The 17,887-nt window shown below is 43.7% G+C and overlaps 1 protein-coding gene across 11 annotated transcripts in view; it reads right to left on the bottom strand.

The window, feature by feature from the left end:
• Positions 1-17,887, bottom strand: part of AGAP1 (ArfGAP with GTPase domain, ankyrin repeat and PH domain 1) — a 403,925-nt gene that overhangs the window by 25,102 nt on the left and 360,936 nt on the right. For all 11 annotated transcript variants that reach the window (XM_068947772.1, XM_068947774.1, XM_068947773.1 and 8 more), the window contains one exon: positions 17,291-17,513. In XM_068947772.1, the coding sequence (XP_068803873.1) occupies positions 17,291-17,513 (223 nt within the window). The remainder of the gene's footprint in view (positions 1-17,290; positions 17,514-17,887) is intronic.

Below are 17,887 nucleotides of genomic sequence, written 5' to 3'. Positions count from 1 at the left end.
CCAATTTAGTCTTGGATAAAAACTGCAGATTCTAGAAAATACTTAAGTGTTTTAAGCTGTGGAATTAGTTTTCCTGAATGTTGAACCAATAGCTAAAGGGCAATTTCTCATAACCTTTTAAAAATTTATAACTTATAAAATCTACTCTAGTATTTGGCAAATTAAATCTTTCCCTAATAGGAAGATATTTTATACAGCTCTTTATTATGCTCTGTTTGGTAAATATATATGCTTCAGAAGAAATCGTACTTATCAAGATTCCAGTAAAAACAGAAAAAAGCTCTGTGAGACTACCAAGATTTTAGCAAAAGGCCCCCTAGCTATACTACAAACCTTGAGGAAACGTGGGAAGTAACCACTTCAAATGAGAGATGATTACTGCTTTTAGGTGAGGTTGCATAATTCAGTCTAATGCTTTCTGTGAAAAATTCAGGCTCTGTCTACATCTGCAAATAAACTGGCGCAACAGGAACAGATGTGTAGATTGAAGCAGCTGGTGCAAAGGCCCCTGTATATAAACATGATCTAGGGGGATTACTTTAACTTGATCGAGCCTCATCCCAACATTTTCATTTCCACATTTCCAACCGCACAACATGTGCAAAGTTGTCTAAAGGACATCTTTGCTTGCACCTTCAAAGTAGGGCCCCGAGCATATTTGGTCTATACGTAGCTTCCAGTTTGGTTTCTCTGAAAGGAGAGCAGTTTGTGTGCACCAAGGCCACCACGTGACTTGAACCAATGCCCACGGAGCGGGGGCAACTGGAGGATTTGCTTCGAAATCCTGCAACTGCTCCAGACCAAAAAACCTCAGGTAGATATCGGCACCTACTTCGTGATGCAGTCCTCCTCACCGAGTCGGCTCCCTTGCAGGCAGTGGTATAAATGCACCAATGCAGAAGTATATTACAATTCCTTCATTCACAAGAAAACAACAGAGTATTGATTTCAAACACTAAAGTCCTGCTCTGCTTTGTCATATCTTTTTGACTTATCTGAGTGAGTGCAGAAAGATCATAAAAAGTCTGAGAAGACCTCTCAAAATGCATTAATAAATCGCACAGTTATTGATTGTTGTCAAAGAAAATCGGCACATTCAAATTTACAAGCTACCCTGCCCACATACAGACTCATAAGCTGTCCACTAAATACTGCTTGACAAATTATTCTCTTGATTAACTTGAGACTCAACCAGTTACCTTGCACAGGAGCCAGGCACATCCAATTCCCCTCCTAGCTCCTAATTTCACCTTAGGCTTTGGCTGTTTTTTTTTGACCCAGTAGAAACATCGTTTGTCCTGTTATACAACCCCAGATTTTGCTAGTTGAAATAGAGCTTGGGTAGATTATATATTTTTCCGGCATTAAAAAAAGCTCCCTTTAGCATAAGTTATTCATCTCAAATCTAGGGAAGAATAAGCCCCAGCTTCTTTTTTTATAACTTGCCTTGCTCTTGAGCTGTCAATACTATTTCTTCCCTTTATCCTGAAAGCCTTCTCTGTAGATTGTGTTGATCCCTCTGTCTCCTGCTAGGGCAGTGAGATGGTCTGTCACCTCCCCACAGTAAAAAAACAAAAATAAATACCCACCCCGCAACCCCCAAAACACAGGTTATTGCACAGGCTTGCCTCTTAACACAGTATCACGTTTGCTGTTTGGTCATTTTTGAAGGATGTTTTCCTTGAACCTACTGAAACATCTTTTCTGAAGCTTACAATGAGACTCCTCATATCCTCACATCTCCCTCTTGTTCCACATTTTAACGCACATTTTGGTGTCCAACGAGCTGTCTGCCTCCATAAAAACGCAAATGTGAAAACAGGCTTCAGTGAAAGCATTAGATTTGGACAGAAGACATTTAAGGCATATTTTCTTTTCTTGAGACCCCAAATTGTCACAAGAGTCATTTCCCAGACACGCTTCTCTCTCATTTTGTTTCAAGAGTTTCCTTCACACGTGCTCTGCATATTTGTAGGTCCGGTCTGCTTCTGGGGGAACAGAGTTGTACAAAAACACAACCCATCTGAGATAAACTGTTTTTTAGGCATTTTTATGCGATTTAAATTTAAATCACATGTTATTTCATGTTTAGTTTAAAGAGTAAAAATGCCCATGGCAGCTGTATTTTTAGAGGGTGATTTTTTTTTTTCCAAAGAAAACCAGAGAAGTTTGTCGCCCAGCTGTCAGTGCTAATAAGCAGAAGCTGGGTGTCCAACTTGCCTTTGAAAAACTTATTCCACGCTTTCCCTCCAAACATCAAGACCCTTTGCAAACGTCCACGTGACGAAAATGCAAAATTATGACGACTTATTTCTAACAGAACTGTGATCACTCATACGAAACGGACACTTTGCATTTAAAAAGAACCCGAAACAGCTGAGTTTGTTTAACCTCCAAATATCTGTTTCACTGAGTCACCAGTGAACCTGCCTGCCAGATCCCACCCTGCCGTACAGCGCTGGTCCGCGTGGGAAGCCACAGGCAGGTGCTTTGCTAAGGGCTGGTTTCAAAAGGCCGTGAATTAGAAGGCAATTCCACAACATAATTAAGAAATGTTCCCCCTCCACCCTTTGGTTCCCTTCCCCATTTCTAAATTCTCCATTGGCTGTAATTAACTTGCCCTAGGGCCATAAGCCTAGCAATGAGGTTGGAGAACTCTTAAAGTAGAAAGTAAGTTGTCTTTACATGGCTCCTACGCCGCTCTTCTTTGCAATTACGGGATATTCTCCTTCCTGTCCCCCTCCCCGCCTTTTTAAAACACATGGTTCTTTGACATGTACATGTCAGCAATATTTTCCAGTTTGGTTTCACGGAGAAAAAGCTACTTCTGACTACTGAGCAGAGATGGTAAGGGCCTCGGCCGAAAGGAAAGTGAAAAGACCTCAAGTTCACAAGGATTTGTCAGGAAATGTTAAGTCAAGAGCATCACCAGTTTTGGAATTTCTTTATAAATGCAGAACTCAAATTTTTTATCTGCTGGGACACCGAGTACTGGAGGGGTAAGGCCAACCGAGGGACAGCCAGAACAACCGCAAAAGCCTCGCTCTTCCTTACAAGATCAGACTGTAACTCAGCATTTCATCAATCCCCTGCCAGCTGAGGCCGTTGAGCCCTGTACAGTTCCACCTCGAAATGCAAGGTAAAGAGGTTAAGCAAATCACAGGTGGAAAGGGTTTTTTTTTTTTTTTTGTAAGACTGACTTTTAGATGAAACGAAATTTGGTGGTCTCAGAAATGTATTTAAGAGAGTCTTGAATTTCGTCCAATCTCTCCCCTTGATACCTCTCAAAATTGCAACTGTAACAACACTTTAAGTAGGGAATAAGGATTACAGATGCAAATCTTTGCTTCTTGAGAAAGAAAAAAACCCTCAGTTTCTGGGTAATATCACAATCTGGATGCTGAAGATCTTCTACAGTTTTAGTACACAACGACAAAATCCTGTTCCTTCCACTGGTGGAGGAATCTTAGAAGGGTTAACTCAGGTTGTGGTTTAATAGCGTATACGTGCCTAGTTTCCAAGTTTGGCTAGTGCTGTACTGAAGTGAAAATGCAACAAAATTATCACTTACAAATTCTGACCTAGATGAAACCAAGAAAATTAAATCTTTTGAGGAAGAAGAAAAGTTAGCTGGGAGATTTCTAGGCCATGACATAATCATCTGTTCAGCATGAAGACTTTTTGAAGCACATCCCATCTGCACCTTTTGAGGCTTACCAATTAGAGGTGGCTTCGTCTCACTACTGCACGTCTCTGCAGAATGGCACAATAATGCTTCGGCGACAGGACTTTGCGCTGTCTGCACAATCCAGCTAACAGGCACAGCACGGGATGTCATTGCACTGTAATTCCAAATCTCTGAAGGCTCACATTTGTCACCTACCTTCACTTCAACACATTTTAGTCTGCTATTTAATTTCTTTAAAGCTAGGGTGATGGTGGTCTTATTTCTTGTGGTCACTTCTGGGGTTCACTGCTGGCTCCCCTACGAGCCCCTGTACATCTCAAAATCCAGTGCTGAGCGCATTGCCTCTGACAAGTGGCTAATATTTTAGAGCCGTGGGGAAATCACATTTGGGCTGATGTGTATTTCAAGTTTCAGTCCAGTCAAAAGCCAGCACTGCTGCCCTTTTCATTTAGTTATCTTACTGAAGTCTTATCTCTCCAGTCCCTTGCCATAGGCTACCAGCTTCCTGCCGAGCCAGAAACAAAGCTCCGTCTTAAATAAAGCGGGGGAAAAAAAAGGGGGAAAAAAATCACAAAAGAGAGAAAGTTGGTCACAGTTACTGCTACGGAGCCCTGCGGGTTCTGTCGCCACGACCAAAGCAAAGGCACGCCGCTGCCTCTGTGCCTAGTGTCACCGGCCAGCAAAGCCACCAGCAGCACAGCAAGGCACCGCCTGCTCTCGAGTACTGCTCCGCGTCACCCCTGCTACCTGGCTTTAGGCATGCTCCTTTCTTCCCTGCGCCACGAGCTCAGACAAAGCCATCGGAGCACCTTCCGAAAGCAGAACCGGTCAGGGATGACGCAGGAGGCTGAATTAACATCGCTGCTCCTGTCCTCAGTGTCCGCTGCCGAGAGCTTGTGGATTTTGCCCGCGCAACGGGGGCTGCCAACAGCGAGCTGGCTCCCGCTAACATTCCCTTTGGGTCAAAGCCAGGGAAAAGGTAACACGACGTCCACCTTTCCGTGCTCCTCACCCCGGCAGCAAATTGGGCCCTGTCTTCCCAAAACATGACACGTACGCAATTGGGCCAAACACACGTTTCTCTCAACAGTGCGAAACCGTTGAGTAGAAATTTCAGAAATAATTTACGTTACATGAACAAAGCTTCAACGATACAAGCCAGGACTAAACTGGCTTTAGAGTAACTGCTTCTACGAAGCTTACAGTTCTTGCCTAAGTTGAAGGCATCTCAGAGAAGAGTCTTTGGATCTGACCCTAAGGGCCTCCTAATAGCTGATGTGTGCCATTTGGCATTTTTTTCCCTCAATTGCTTTTTGGGTATTTTGTTAGGACAAGCTCCAGCCTCACAAATGTATGCACTTAGATAGCAACAGCCATGTTAAATGCTTTTCTTTTCAGAAAGGATTGACAAAACAGTTACTGTAAAAGGCAGAGAAGGCAAGGATCTCTCTGGTAAGGATGCCCAATGCGTCACACAGGACATTTTAGTTTTCAGTTGCTCTTAACTTGACGTTTTTAAGATGAAACTCTCCATATTTACTGTGTTGCAGAGCAGCAGGTATGTGTGTGCACACGTATGTTGAGCAGCGTGACACTTAATTTCAGTGTAAATGACAAGAACGGATTCAAGGAAGCACAACTAATATAAACGTACTCCCCTGCAAATGCTCTGTTGCAAAGTTCAATCATTTCTATGCTTTTGAGCAAGGACTTGGTCCTGGAGCCATGCAAGCATCTGTTGTCATCCCAGTAAAAATCCCTCCAATTTAATGGACCCTAACCCCTGAAAGCCAAGAACCACCTGAGCTTAATAGAGCTTTTTTGCTCACCTACCCTGGCCTTGCCCTGTCTCAGGGCAGTACTACACCATACCCCAAAGTCACGTATTTCATGTCAAATTGCTAAAATATGCACCATAAATAAGACCTCACCATTAACACTGTTTCAAACTCCAATCCATACAGCAAATTCCAAGCTTGGCAAGATACCAGTAATTTTTTTTTTTAATACATATTAGGGAGAAAATGTATTCCATCAGAGTCCACCCGTTACCTATTTCGAAACTATTCACTGGCGATCGGTAGATCACTCAGAGTTAGCAATATCAGAATGCTCGTTCAAGTTATGCCTAATGTGCTCTAACCGCAGGCTGCCACTGAAAGGGCTGATGTGGCTCCATCTGCCCTCTCACCCCAGGCCATGAATTCTTACTGCTGCCCTTATATTGATAGAGCGTTCATGCAAGCCTCGGGGTGGAAGGCACCAGTTTATTGAACCAAAGGAAAACTAATGCACCAAAAATACCAATTTTGATTGCCACTAATCACCCCAGGCTTCCAGATCTTGTCAAGACCTTAGAGAAAACTCACTTACCCTGCTTTCTTTGCACTTCTGCAGAAGAGCTAGCTGGCATCATGGTCTGGACTAAGATCCAGCATTTGCTTACGAGCGCTCCCGGTACAAGTCTGCAGTGGTTTCTGGCTGCAGGTAGATGGAAGGGAGGCTATGGAGAAACTGTCCCGACCTCCTGGGTGAGATGTAGGTTCCTGCTGCAGTGCACGGAGCAGGCGGCAGGACAAAAGCGCAACTGATACATCATTGCGCATCCCCACCAATGTATTTATCAACTGCAGGTCTCCAGGGAGTTTTCTGCTTTTGTGGAAGTCTAAAGGGCTTTGCTGCAGGAGACATCGCGTTGCCCTGACTGCCGCTGCTCCTTACAGTCACCAAGGGATGCAAAACGTCACCGTCACACTGGCACTTCTGTCCATCTTTTGTTACGGCAGATTTTTCTGTGGTGTGCTACTGCATTTCTACTTTCTTTCTAAAAGCTTAGATTGGTATCAAATAATTTTCTAAGGAACGATTAATCCACAGTGGCTGGCCTCTGACTCATTTTAAGAGGCACTGGCCTTTGGCCATTAACTTTGATGGTGGCCATATTTCCCCTCAAATTTTAAATGCAATATCCAATTGTTGTCATTTGAAATTCATGTTATTGTTCTAATTAGCTCTTCCCATTCCTCTGTTGTAAGAGCAGAGCTGAACATCGGCTCGTGCCGTTTTTAATAAACACAGCAATGGTTCTCTCTGTTGCTAACTTCTACATTGCTTTTCTTCCTTGTTATTTTATGGCTGAGCAGATAAAACCCCACACTTGGGAATCTCAGGAGCTCTCTGCCGCAGTCAGTTATTTGGGAGAGAAATGATTCAATGATAGAAATAAGTAATCCATATCTAAACTCAAAATGTACTTTGAAACTAAGATCCTACACGGTTTTGAGACCTTTAGAACAGGCACTTGGCCAACAAGCTGGTTCTTATTCTAGCAAACAGACTTGCATTTTCAGATAGCTATTTATGACTTATGAATACAGTTTTTCCAATATATGTCTCAATTGCTCCACTCATCACTTTTCACACAATGGAAAGAAATCCTCCTTTCTCAAGTCCTGAACTCAAATTCTAGCTCTCCTCATAAATTTTTAAGGTTTGTTTTTTTTTTCTTTTTTTGGTATCCAGAGGCAGGATGGGCTCAAAGAGAAAGCCCCGACATTAAGTTTAACACATTCCAGGAGTTTTTTATTTCTTTCCTTTAAAACTTCAGGGTATATTCTGAGTGGGTTTCTAATTTTTTCCATCAATGCTAGAAACTAACTTCAAAAACAAGAGTGAGCTTTCCACAATTCCTGGAGATGAAGCATTATGGGGAAAAAGAAAAAAAAGCCCACATCAAATGCAACAGGACTCGTACAAAATCGGCAAAGCCGCTAAAATGACATGGATTATCGTGTTCTTCCTCCTCTGTTGCATGAAACAAAAGCTACTTGTCTTCTCTTTCAAGGCCCCTTGCAGTCCCTCCCTTCTTTTTATCTTTAGGTCAGTATCCAAAGTTTGACTGCTGCCTCCGGCCCACCACACCAATCTTCATCACCTGGTCCTTAAATTTTCAAGCAAACCACTTTGTGGCATCTCCTTCGAGGTGCCTCTTTCCTTGCAAGCAGCAGCTCCCAGGAAACCCAAGTAGAACTGCTTCACTCCTCTGGCCAACTCCTCTCCTCGATGAGATAGCCATGCAAAAAACTTCACCCCAGTTTGCCTCTGGGGATGCCGAGATGAATACCTGAGCAATAAGAAGCAACAGTCTCTTCGTACACCCATATTTATCCAATTGTTTTACTCCTACGCTGCCAGTGAGTCCGGACAGGGACTCGCTTTGTACAGAGGCTGCCTCAGCAGAGGTAGTCATGAACTGCAATCAAGGCTCCCAAATGCCTTGTCAATGCAAGGAAATCTATTACTGTACTAACAAGACAACATAGGACAGTCTATACTCTGAAGAACTGTGGCAGATACAGCTCTGCCCTGTTTGCAGAGCTTCAGAAGGAAGGTCTATGCTGTGGACACGACTGCAGTCTCCTGGGCAGCACAGAATTCAGAAGAATTATGGTCCAAAACATTTTTTATGGATGTTGGGGTAAAATGTTGCTGTTTGGGAAGCCACTTTTTTTCACTGTGGAAGTTATCACCTCTTTATCAATGCAACATTAAAATGAGCGGGTCACAACGGTTCATTTGCATTCAAAATTTCGTTTGTATTAGCTGCAGTGAAAATGCCCATTTTAAAACCTGGACTTGAGGAAGGACAGTTGAGCAGGTATCAAAACAGGGCTGAAATACATTCCTCTCTGCTGTCAGCTTCAAAAATATTTTTCAAGGGAAGAACAACATACGGATGTACGAATAACCTCACACAGGAAAGACTTCAGAAGGCAAAATGCAGTCCTAGAGATAAGGACAAAAGCAAGGAGGAATTTTGGGGCTCTTTCCTCCACAAACTCCAGAGAGCATCACCGATAACCTGGGCAAACTATCCGGCAGGTAGCAGAAGCCACTGGCACGCAGAACGAGGACGACGGAGTATAAAACCATCTAGTTAGTAAAAATGGAAACCTCTGGCGAACGCTGGCCAGGTGAGCCTGCCGTACGGCTCCGTAACGTATCCCGTCACGGCCTACAAGCAGCACGTGTGCAGCCCACGTGAGCTACGAATGCAGAGGCAATAGGTGTGCCACGTCCGTATACCTGTATACAATCAATACTAAGAGAATTTATTAAACGTAGTATTTATGATATTTGGATCAAAAAGAAAAAAACAACCCACTATTATGACCTTTTCACCCCCGCTTTTTAACAACTGCTCTAACGCGCTGCAGAAGGAGACTATAATATTTCCTTTGCAGGCTTCCCTTTTGCAGGCAATGAAGAGAACGATGATGGTATTTAATAATTGCAAACCAAGTGTCTGTTTACAAGGTGTTTGACTTTTTTTTTTTTTTTTTTTAAATCAAAGACAGATTTGCACATAAGAAACATGCAATTGAACCAGGGAGCATTTTATCTAAATCGCTCATTAACCTGGACAACCAGGGTTGAGGCTTTTTTTTTTTTTTGCTTTGTTTTTATTTTTAATCATTCAGGCATCATCCTCGCTGGTGTACAGGCACCAGTGTTTTACTGGATCGGATCCTGGATTTCAAGGTCTACCAAGCAGCTATGAGGACAATGAAATATGTTGTACTACTAACCTTCCTCTTCCGAGTATTTCATTTTTAGCTTCTGAGGCCTCCAAACGGTGAAATACGAACAGCCACCACCCAAGCTGATATTTCATTTGGCTCAGTTAGTTATTCTTATTATACGCATTTCCTGGAAGCTACGGGTAAGTGACAAATTTTATTTTTTCGTAAATTTAATTTTAAAACAATTACAATTACTCTAATCCAAAAGCACGCAATCTAACATGTCGGAATGGGGTTCATTTCTGCAGCAATACGGGGAAAGGTTTTAGTTTACCGGCAGTAATGAATCAGGCTTTTTATTTATGTGCGGGAGTGCGTTTGAAAACGCAGCCCTGTTGTACCAATAATTTATACGTTTTCCTCATTATCGCCGTGAAATATTTGCTGCCCAAAACAGAGCTAATATAACTCCAGCTTCGTGGGAGATGGGCTACGTAGTGCGGTTCAGCCATGAGAAAGACCACAAGTGAGTTATGGCTCTCAGGGTTCGTTGGTTTTTTTGTTTTTTTTTTTTTTTAAACTCCCCCTCCTCCTTTTTCCCAAAGTTTCCCCATTAATAGGACTTGCCGCAATACCTTAAGTAAAACCTTAAGTCCCCCAGCAGCTGTTTGGGCTGCAGCGGCACAGCTGTCTAAACTTTATTGGCAGTAAATGTCATCCTTGCACACAAACCGCGTGCCGGGAAAACCCAAAGGCGCATCTCCGTCCGTTAGTGCTATCACATATGATCACGGTCCCCGACGAGATGTGAAAACTGGAATGGAAAACGTCAACAAACTCTGGCCGCGGTGAGGACTGGGGCATGCCCGCTGACAAGCGTGCCACAATGACAGAAATTTCCTTTGAGTTGCAATTAGTGGCACTGTCATTTTCGGGCGCTCCTGCCAATTAATTAAGCCTGTCAAACGGAAAAAAACAGCGGCGTTCACATGATAATTCATATCGGGAGAGACTAGCCTCGCAAAGCTGCCGCTGCAGCCAACAGAATTCCCCTCCGAGCGCTTAAAATAAATAAATAAGTAAATAAATAATATATAAAGAAGTAGAAAGGGGGATGGGGGGGGGGGACGGGGGGAGAAGAAAGTTAAACTGTCCTTGTTATAATTGTTAACTCTGATCGCTCAAGTAGAAGCCGGGCTGATTAAAACTCCAAACGAGCCCTTAGCTCGCTTAAATCTCCGAGTCCGGAATGATAGAATCAGAGGAGTTTATTCATACCATTAAGCCCCAGAGAACTTAATTGAAAGAAGAGCATAGCCTGGACCTTGACAAGCGGGAGGTCACAGTAATTGCTGCCGGACATATTTAACATTAAGATAATCAGGCCATTAATTACCCTTTGGATCATTAAATCAGCCAGTTGCAAAATGAAATTTCTGCCTCTATTACTCACTTGAGAGACCACAGGGGTGGCTTTTAATTTATCAGCGAGCTTGAGATACAAAAGGACCAGGCTTGGGGAGGAAGGAAAGGGGGAGAAGCACAAGGCGGGGGGGGGGGATTGGAAGAGGGGGGGGCTGCTTCAGTACGGGCAGGAATATCAATCCGCCATGCTTGGTGATCGTGGCAAATTAACTAGGTAAGATAACCTCCGCTTCCAAAGGCAGAAGCTGGGGGTATGTAAATAGATGAGGGCAGACAGGGAGATCAGAGCCTGCACACCACTTAGCAGGATAATAAAGGAAATCATCCTTGATTATCAGTGCTAATTTGGACACTGCCGGTAGCTTGTTATGCGTGTTCTGAGTAGCATTTAATTAATTCAATTGCTTGTTAATGAGGGAAGTGACATGTGGGGAGCAGATGCCACCCAACTGCAGATGGGTTCTGGTCAGCCCTTCACAATCAAAATCTTTTATTTTTTTATTTTTATTTTTAAAAAAACACCCTTCCCCCATCCCTAAAACGGGGAAGGTGTCAAGTGCAGAGGAGCATTCAAAAGGGACAAAACACTGACCTCGTCAGGCCAAGAACTGTTAAGAAAGCAGACCTGACAATTGTGGATAGAGAGGTACTAATGCTCCCCGAGGCCGTGTCTGTAATGGTGCGTCCTCATGCCAGAAATCGGAGCCCAACACGATGACTACAACAGCAAGCCGATGACCAAAACGAAGGAGAAATAAAAGGGAGCCAAGATGCAATATCTTTACAAGGTTCTGGATGAGACACAGGGAGCTCCCTACCCGCGTTGCCTGCCCTTGCCCTCTTTTTTTTTTTTTTTTTTAAATCAATAATCCCTGCGAGTACAAATCGGACCGAATAATCGTTTTTACGAAAAAAGAAGGGGCGATTTAATTTCTGCATAGAAGTCACTCACTAGTTATCCTCTGGAAGCCAGTATACTCTCAGCACAGCGGATGGCAGCCTTGAAATGGCCAGCCAGCCTTTAGCGCAGAATTGTAAAAGTCTGCTAAATATAGTCGAGCTGCATAATGTTTTTTCTGACACCATTAAACTCAGTTCATTAGTGAGCGAGGGATCAAACTGGATCTCGCATCTTAAGGTGAAAGTCAATTCCCGGCACTGCCAGCTCCCAACTCAAGACTTCTCAGACAGAATTAAGAACCCTTCTGGTTTCTTATGACCTTTGCTAGCCAGAATAAACACGGGAACCGTTATGTTTGCTATGCAAACGGACTACCTGAGCAAAAGTGCATTTACTAAGAAGTTGCACCATATATCCAGAGCATCTGCTTTAAAATGGAAAGTTCTAGCACGGAAGGACTATGCCTATATTAGTATTTTAATACTAAGAACTTTTCCACCTAGGATCAGCTTTTCTGAAGTCCAGACTGCAGCAAAGGCTCTGCACTTTCAAGCACATTCGCTTTTGCTAAATTTGCTACACCAGCCAAAATATAAAAATCACACCGTGGAGTTCAGCACGCCTAAACCCAAGCTCAGAAACACGATGTACTTCCCGCAGGGTAAACCAAAATCTCCAACCTGCATTTAAAGAACTGCTGCTTGCGCCTGTCTCAGCAGAGCTTAAAACTACAGCTGGCGCAAAGGGCAGCAAGCAGCCGAGCTTTCACTAACCACTCATTCCTCACTTTTGGAACACATTTTTGAAGGAGTTGGGTTTTTTTTTTTTTCATGAATATTCTCAAAAAGATGTGGAAACTGTGGAGCCCTTCAACTTTTAGGCTTGCACGCAGCTAAGGCAAATATTCTGCATCACTTCAGTGAAAGAACGAAAAACATTGCTGCAAAAGCGGTCCTGGATTAAAAAAAGAAAAAAAAAAAGCACGAAAAAAGCACGAAAAGCACGTGTGTTCAAAAAAAAGCTAAATACTTGGCCGGAAATCTACAGCTGTAACTATATTCTATAAATACCTACTGGTGTGAAAAGCCCAGGCGAAACGTGGCCCAGGTTGCCCGAGCGCTGGCCGCCAGACTCGACAGTTCAGCGCATCTCTAACATTCCTTTATTGAGCAAATTCTGCCCCGGTGCCGCTCTTCAGACCACTCTGGTATCGCACCGCTCAAAATCAATGTTTTAAGAGTGTGCTTAAATAGTATCGATAGCAATTAGAGGGTAAAAATCCTGATTTCAACCCCAGACCCAGTTAACTGTGGCAACATTGATTTACTCTAATTTGACTTCTCACTCCAAATTAAAGCCATATTACTGAAGGAGGGACTGAGGGCAAACTCCCCCTTTTGTCCCCCCACCCCGCACAAGACAATAAGTTTAATATTGAATATACTTAGAGGGCAAAAAAGAAAAAAAATAGGCGGCAGTTGTTGGCAAGATCCATACCAAAAGATCTTTTTTTTTCTCTTTTTTTTTTTTTTTCTTCCTGCAAGTAATTAAAAGATGCTTTTCTTGACTAATGATGCCCCTGTTTAGAAATGGGAAGTCGATACTCCTTCACCAGCAGTCAGCTTCAATTTGTCACAAAGCTGGAGAAGTTTGAGCGGCGGTTCTCAGGGCTGTGGATAATTGCTGGAACCAATTACCAGCCCTCTAAAGCTGACCTAATCAGGGGCCCACGGACAACAAGCAGAGGCCAGCTGTTGCCCTCTCCCTTCTCCGTGCCCATACTCTAGCCCACTTGGGCTTTTGTCTGCCGCCACGCCAACTTTTCACGCTCGCCAGGAGCTCGTGCTTGTCCCCCTTGCCGTGCCGTCACCACGCCAGCGATTCAAACTCTCCCTTTCTGCTGCTTCCTTCTGGGATCGCGTTGCACCTGTGCTCCCAGAATACCCGCCGGCTTCCAGTTCAATCCTCTTCGCGACCCGCGGTGTTGCTTTTGCTCCAGAGGCACCAAACGACCTGGAGCCCTGCTTACCTTACAAACTGCCTCTCAGCCTCCACGAGATCCCACGCACGCACGTTCATGTGAGAGGACATGCCTGGGCGACGCCCTTGACGGAAGTAGCAGGAGCAAAGCCCTTTGCTTCAAGAAGCCTCAGGCTTTGAGTTCATGCACTCCAACCTGGCAGTCTTTTTGACCTTCAAAATACGTTGTCAGGGTTATCTTTCCCCATGACTTTCTCAGAGAAAGAGTTTTAAGTGAACTGAGGGGACCGGGAAAGGACTGCAGTTCCGGCATGCCGGATATATTTTAATTTTGACATTGGTTTAACTTATTTTTGAATGTACGAATTTAAAAACGCAAGCTGGACTCAGAGCCTGGCTTAGGTCCATTTTTATAAATACCAGCGACATTTTCCTGAGTAACACTCCTTAACTACGCCATAGCCTACATTTAGCCATTTGGCAAGCCCTCCTGCAAAAAGTCTCTCAGAGTCTCTCCACCCATCCCTTGGCTGCACAGAAATGCATGGGATTCCACTGCAGGGACTCAAGGCCAATTTTTCCCAAGCTGAAGGCACTGCTTTTGAAGCCAGGTTCCTGTTAGTCCAGCATGTGTTCCTTGAGCTTCCTAGCCCCAGGAACTCGATATTTGTAGAGCAGTCAGCACTACTTGGCCCCTGAAAGCCTGTGGGCTTCATGATGGCTTCAGCTCTAGTAGAAAGATGCAACATGACATGGTGAAGCCCTCATATGGCTCATTCCCTCTACAAGGTTCTATTAACAGAGAGCCCATCATTTTGCTGACAACGGATGATGGTTATTTTGGGGGTGTGGGGGGATGGAGAGAGATAGCTTAAGAGACACGCGGAGACTGTATTTGCCTAAGGTCTTTGATGCTCTGTTAAGACCTTTGAATCTGGTAGGGGAATGGTGAAGAAATCTTCGGTTCCTGTGTTTCCTATACCTTGTTTTTTAGGCATGGCTTGAAAGTTTGAGTGAGTATATGGAAAATTCTGGAAAGGTGGTTTAAGGAGTACACACAGTGCAGCTGAAGAGCTGGGGAATACTGTGAGAGACAGATGTAATAAGCGGGGCTGTAGAAGGGAATGGAGATATCAACGATTAAGTTAACTGAGCTAATGAAGAACAATTGAGGTTAGCTCTCAAACACTAGCTGGTCCCAGGGCTTGCCAGCATGGGCAGGGACACTCCCCTTTTGGGGCGCACCGACTCACCAAGTGTCCGCTCTCTTCCCCAGCAGAAGGGGCCTTGCTGAACGCTTCAGCCTTCCAGCTGGTCTCCATCTCTCCTAGCGCTCCCTCAAACCCTCTTCCATTGCATCGCCAAGTTTCAGCTCCCCATGCATGTTTCTACTTGCTTACTTTCTTGCCTCTTCCTCAGTCTCCCCCTCTTTTTCTTAAACCTCTCCTTCAAGTCTGTTACACCTGCTCCTGATTGCATTCCTCATGCACAACTCGAAACAGCACGAAAATTGAACGCGCAACTCGTTCCATCTATTGAGCTCAAACTTATTTTCCTGCCACAGCTTGGATAGAAAGATAATGATGCTAGCAGAGACCAAAGTAAAGTACAACTGGAGGCACTGTCTTTGAAAAAGCAGAGCTTTCAGATATTTATGTGAAAAAAATATCACTTGGGCTACTGCTCCCAATTGCAGAAAAAAATGGAGTAGGAAAGCAAGATGAAAATCGCTTTGTGAGAAATTTTTCCTGTAATCTTAATTATATTTTTTTCTATTTGCTCTTCCATCCCGTAAGTGTACACCTGGACACGCAGCTTGAAATGAATATTTAAAAAATGCACTTTTATAGCTTATATCCAAAAATGTTATACTTCAGGAAAAAAGTGCAATTATGTCACTGACAAACATGAACGGGGAAAACTACGCAGCCAAGTGTAAACATGGTGATGTAGAGAAACAAAGAATTAAACTAAGCTCTGAGCATGGAATACAAAGAGAAAAAGTTTTCCATAAGCAAACTCTACTTCCAAACATGAAGAACATAATTATTTACTTCAAATGGGTGGCCCTCTTTTCATTAATCACTCCTATTTTAGGTTTACCATGATAATGTTTAAATTATTACATAAATTCTAATATATAAAAAAACCTACTTGAGTGCATACCTTTTTCTTTTAAATATTTAGAACGGATACATCGTTCTAGCTCACATCAGTAGTAAGGAGCAACACAGGTGCAACAATATAAGATCTCTGGGTTAAATATACAGTAAAATTGATGACTGAAAGGCAACAATAATTAAATTTCAATCTAACTGATGAAATCATTACGTTAGCTGTATAACGGTACACATGTATACAGTAGATATAGCTTATATATGCACAAAATCTCTATGTAGGTCTGCCTGAACATATTTATATGCATAGCCATTCATCTAAGTAGCCTGATTAATGTACTGGCTTCATTCTCGAAGATGAACCAAAGGTGGCACCACAAATTCATTTTTCAGGGCTAACGAAATAATGCAATAAGAAACAGTTGATGTTATTACAGACCACAGTGCAAACCTACTCCTCTTCTGCAGGAGGTGGCCCAGGTATACCCTCCCTAGTTATATTTTCACTTGACAAAGTATTGGAAAAAGTCGGATCCAGAGATGAAGTACACGTGTTCATGCAATAATAATACAGTCTCCGTGGTTCGATTTCTCTTATGTATGGAGGAGGCAAACACTTGAGAGCTGAACCTCCAGCCTAATGTCGCCTACCTGAAGATGGAACGGCGCTCAGGCGCAGGCTAGCCCCCTGGAGCTCGCCCTAAGATCATTATAGCACACTTCTGAAGCCAACTTAAAAGATTGGCCCAGCTGGGCAAGGCAGTCCACAAGGTCTTCCTCATATCTGAACCCCCTTCTGCTGAAACAGAGACTGCTAGAGGTCATACCATTTCCCCTGAGCCACTGTGTTAGTTATAACTATTAGTATTTACTTTTAAAAATCCACTGTCATCGGGAAAGTATTTCTGAAGCATCTTCCTCCTTCAATGCTGATCAGAAAAATTAAGCATATAAACCCCCTAAACCCCTTAGCTTTGGGTAACATATCACAGAAAGAAGATTTTCACAGTGCTTAGCTATGACTAGGAGGTAAAAATACTGTTCTCCTCATAGGAAACGCACTCCCCCATCAACTCATGCCTTGCCATATATCACATAAAGCAAGTAAGCAAGCCTGTACCGAGCAGGACTTTCAAGACAGCCGCGATGAGAACACAGAGGCCTGACGGTCAGGTACGAATTACACAGCAGCGGCCAGGGTGCATTAAAACTCCTGACGGCAGATTATTAATCACAAACTGGTTGCCCAAGAGCCAGGGACTTAGTGGCTTAACGAAACAAAGAGCCGTATTACGGTATAATTTAGATTGCGGACTAGCCAGGCGGGAGGTTTCAACCTCCCGCTGGTCTGCGGGTCAAGCGACTGAACAAAAAAATCCCGGAGCTGCTGAGGAAACCTTCCTAAACAGAGGAAAAATATCAGTGTCACTTCTGACACATACCTTCTTTGACACACGTTCCTCCTGGGTGCGCAGCAAGGAGATATATACACCTCATGATTTTTTTTTTTTAAGAGGTCCTTGAAGGTAGAATTGTAAAAGCCTGCCTTGTAAAACGCTCTTACGTCCTACCAGCTCTGATGGAAACGCCAAAGCGATGTGCTCAGTGTGGCCCAACGACCGCCCAGTGTCACGGCCTGACAGAGCGAGGCGCCTACCTTGTGGAGTCTGATGAAGGTTTCATATGGCCTTGGCTGCTCTCCTCCCAGACGCTGTTTGCCAGCTCATTCCCAATTGATGACATGACCTTGATGAGCTCTATAGGCCAATCGTCCAGGTCCAGGGAGCGGACCCGGGAGAGGTGCGTGCCGAGGTTTCGGTGTATACCTGAGCATTCGATACACATGAGAGCGCCCAGATTCAAGCTGGCCCAGTCAGGATCTGCGGGAAAAGGGACACAAGAAATTAGTACAACGACACACCAAACAACACAGTCTAGTTATTACCGATAATTGTTTTGCCTCCAAAAACAACGGGAGAAAAATTCTGGTGTTTGGCTCACAGCTGGGAGGTCTGACAGCGGGGGCGATTGTGCCCTCCTAGGACATGACCTTTTTGAGAAACCCTAAAGGATTAAAAAAGAAATTATGGGGAAGGGGGAGGTCTCAAAAGGTGGCATGCCTCACTCCATCCACAGTCAAAAGGAAAATGTGTTAAGAAAGAAGAGAAGAAACAAAGAAAATATAAACTGAGTAGCAGGTAGCTTACGATGAAGTAGTAGAAAAAGCCCCTCCTTGGGTATCTAGAGCCACTCG

This window comes from Struthio camelus, chromosome 6 (assembly GCF_040807025.1).
Source record: "Struthio camelus isolate bStrCam1 chromosome 6, bStrCam1.hap1, whole genome shotgun sequence".
Taxonomy (NCBI): domain Eukaryota; kingdom Metazoa; phylum Chordata; class Aves; order Struthioniformes; family Struthionidae; genus Struthio; species Struthio camelus.
The sequence above is the reverse complement of the archived record's forward strand: the minus strand, read 5'-3'. Positions and strand labels throughout refer to the sequence as shown.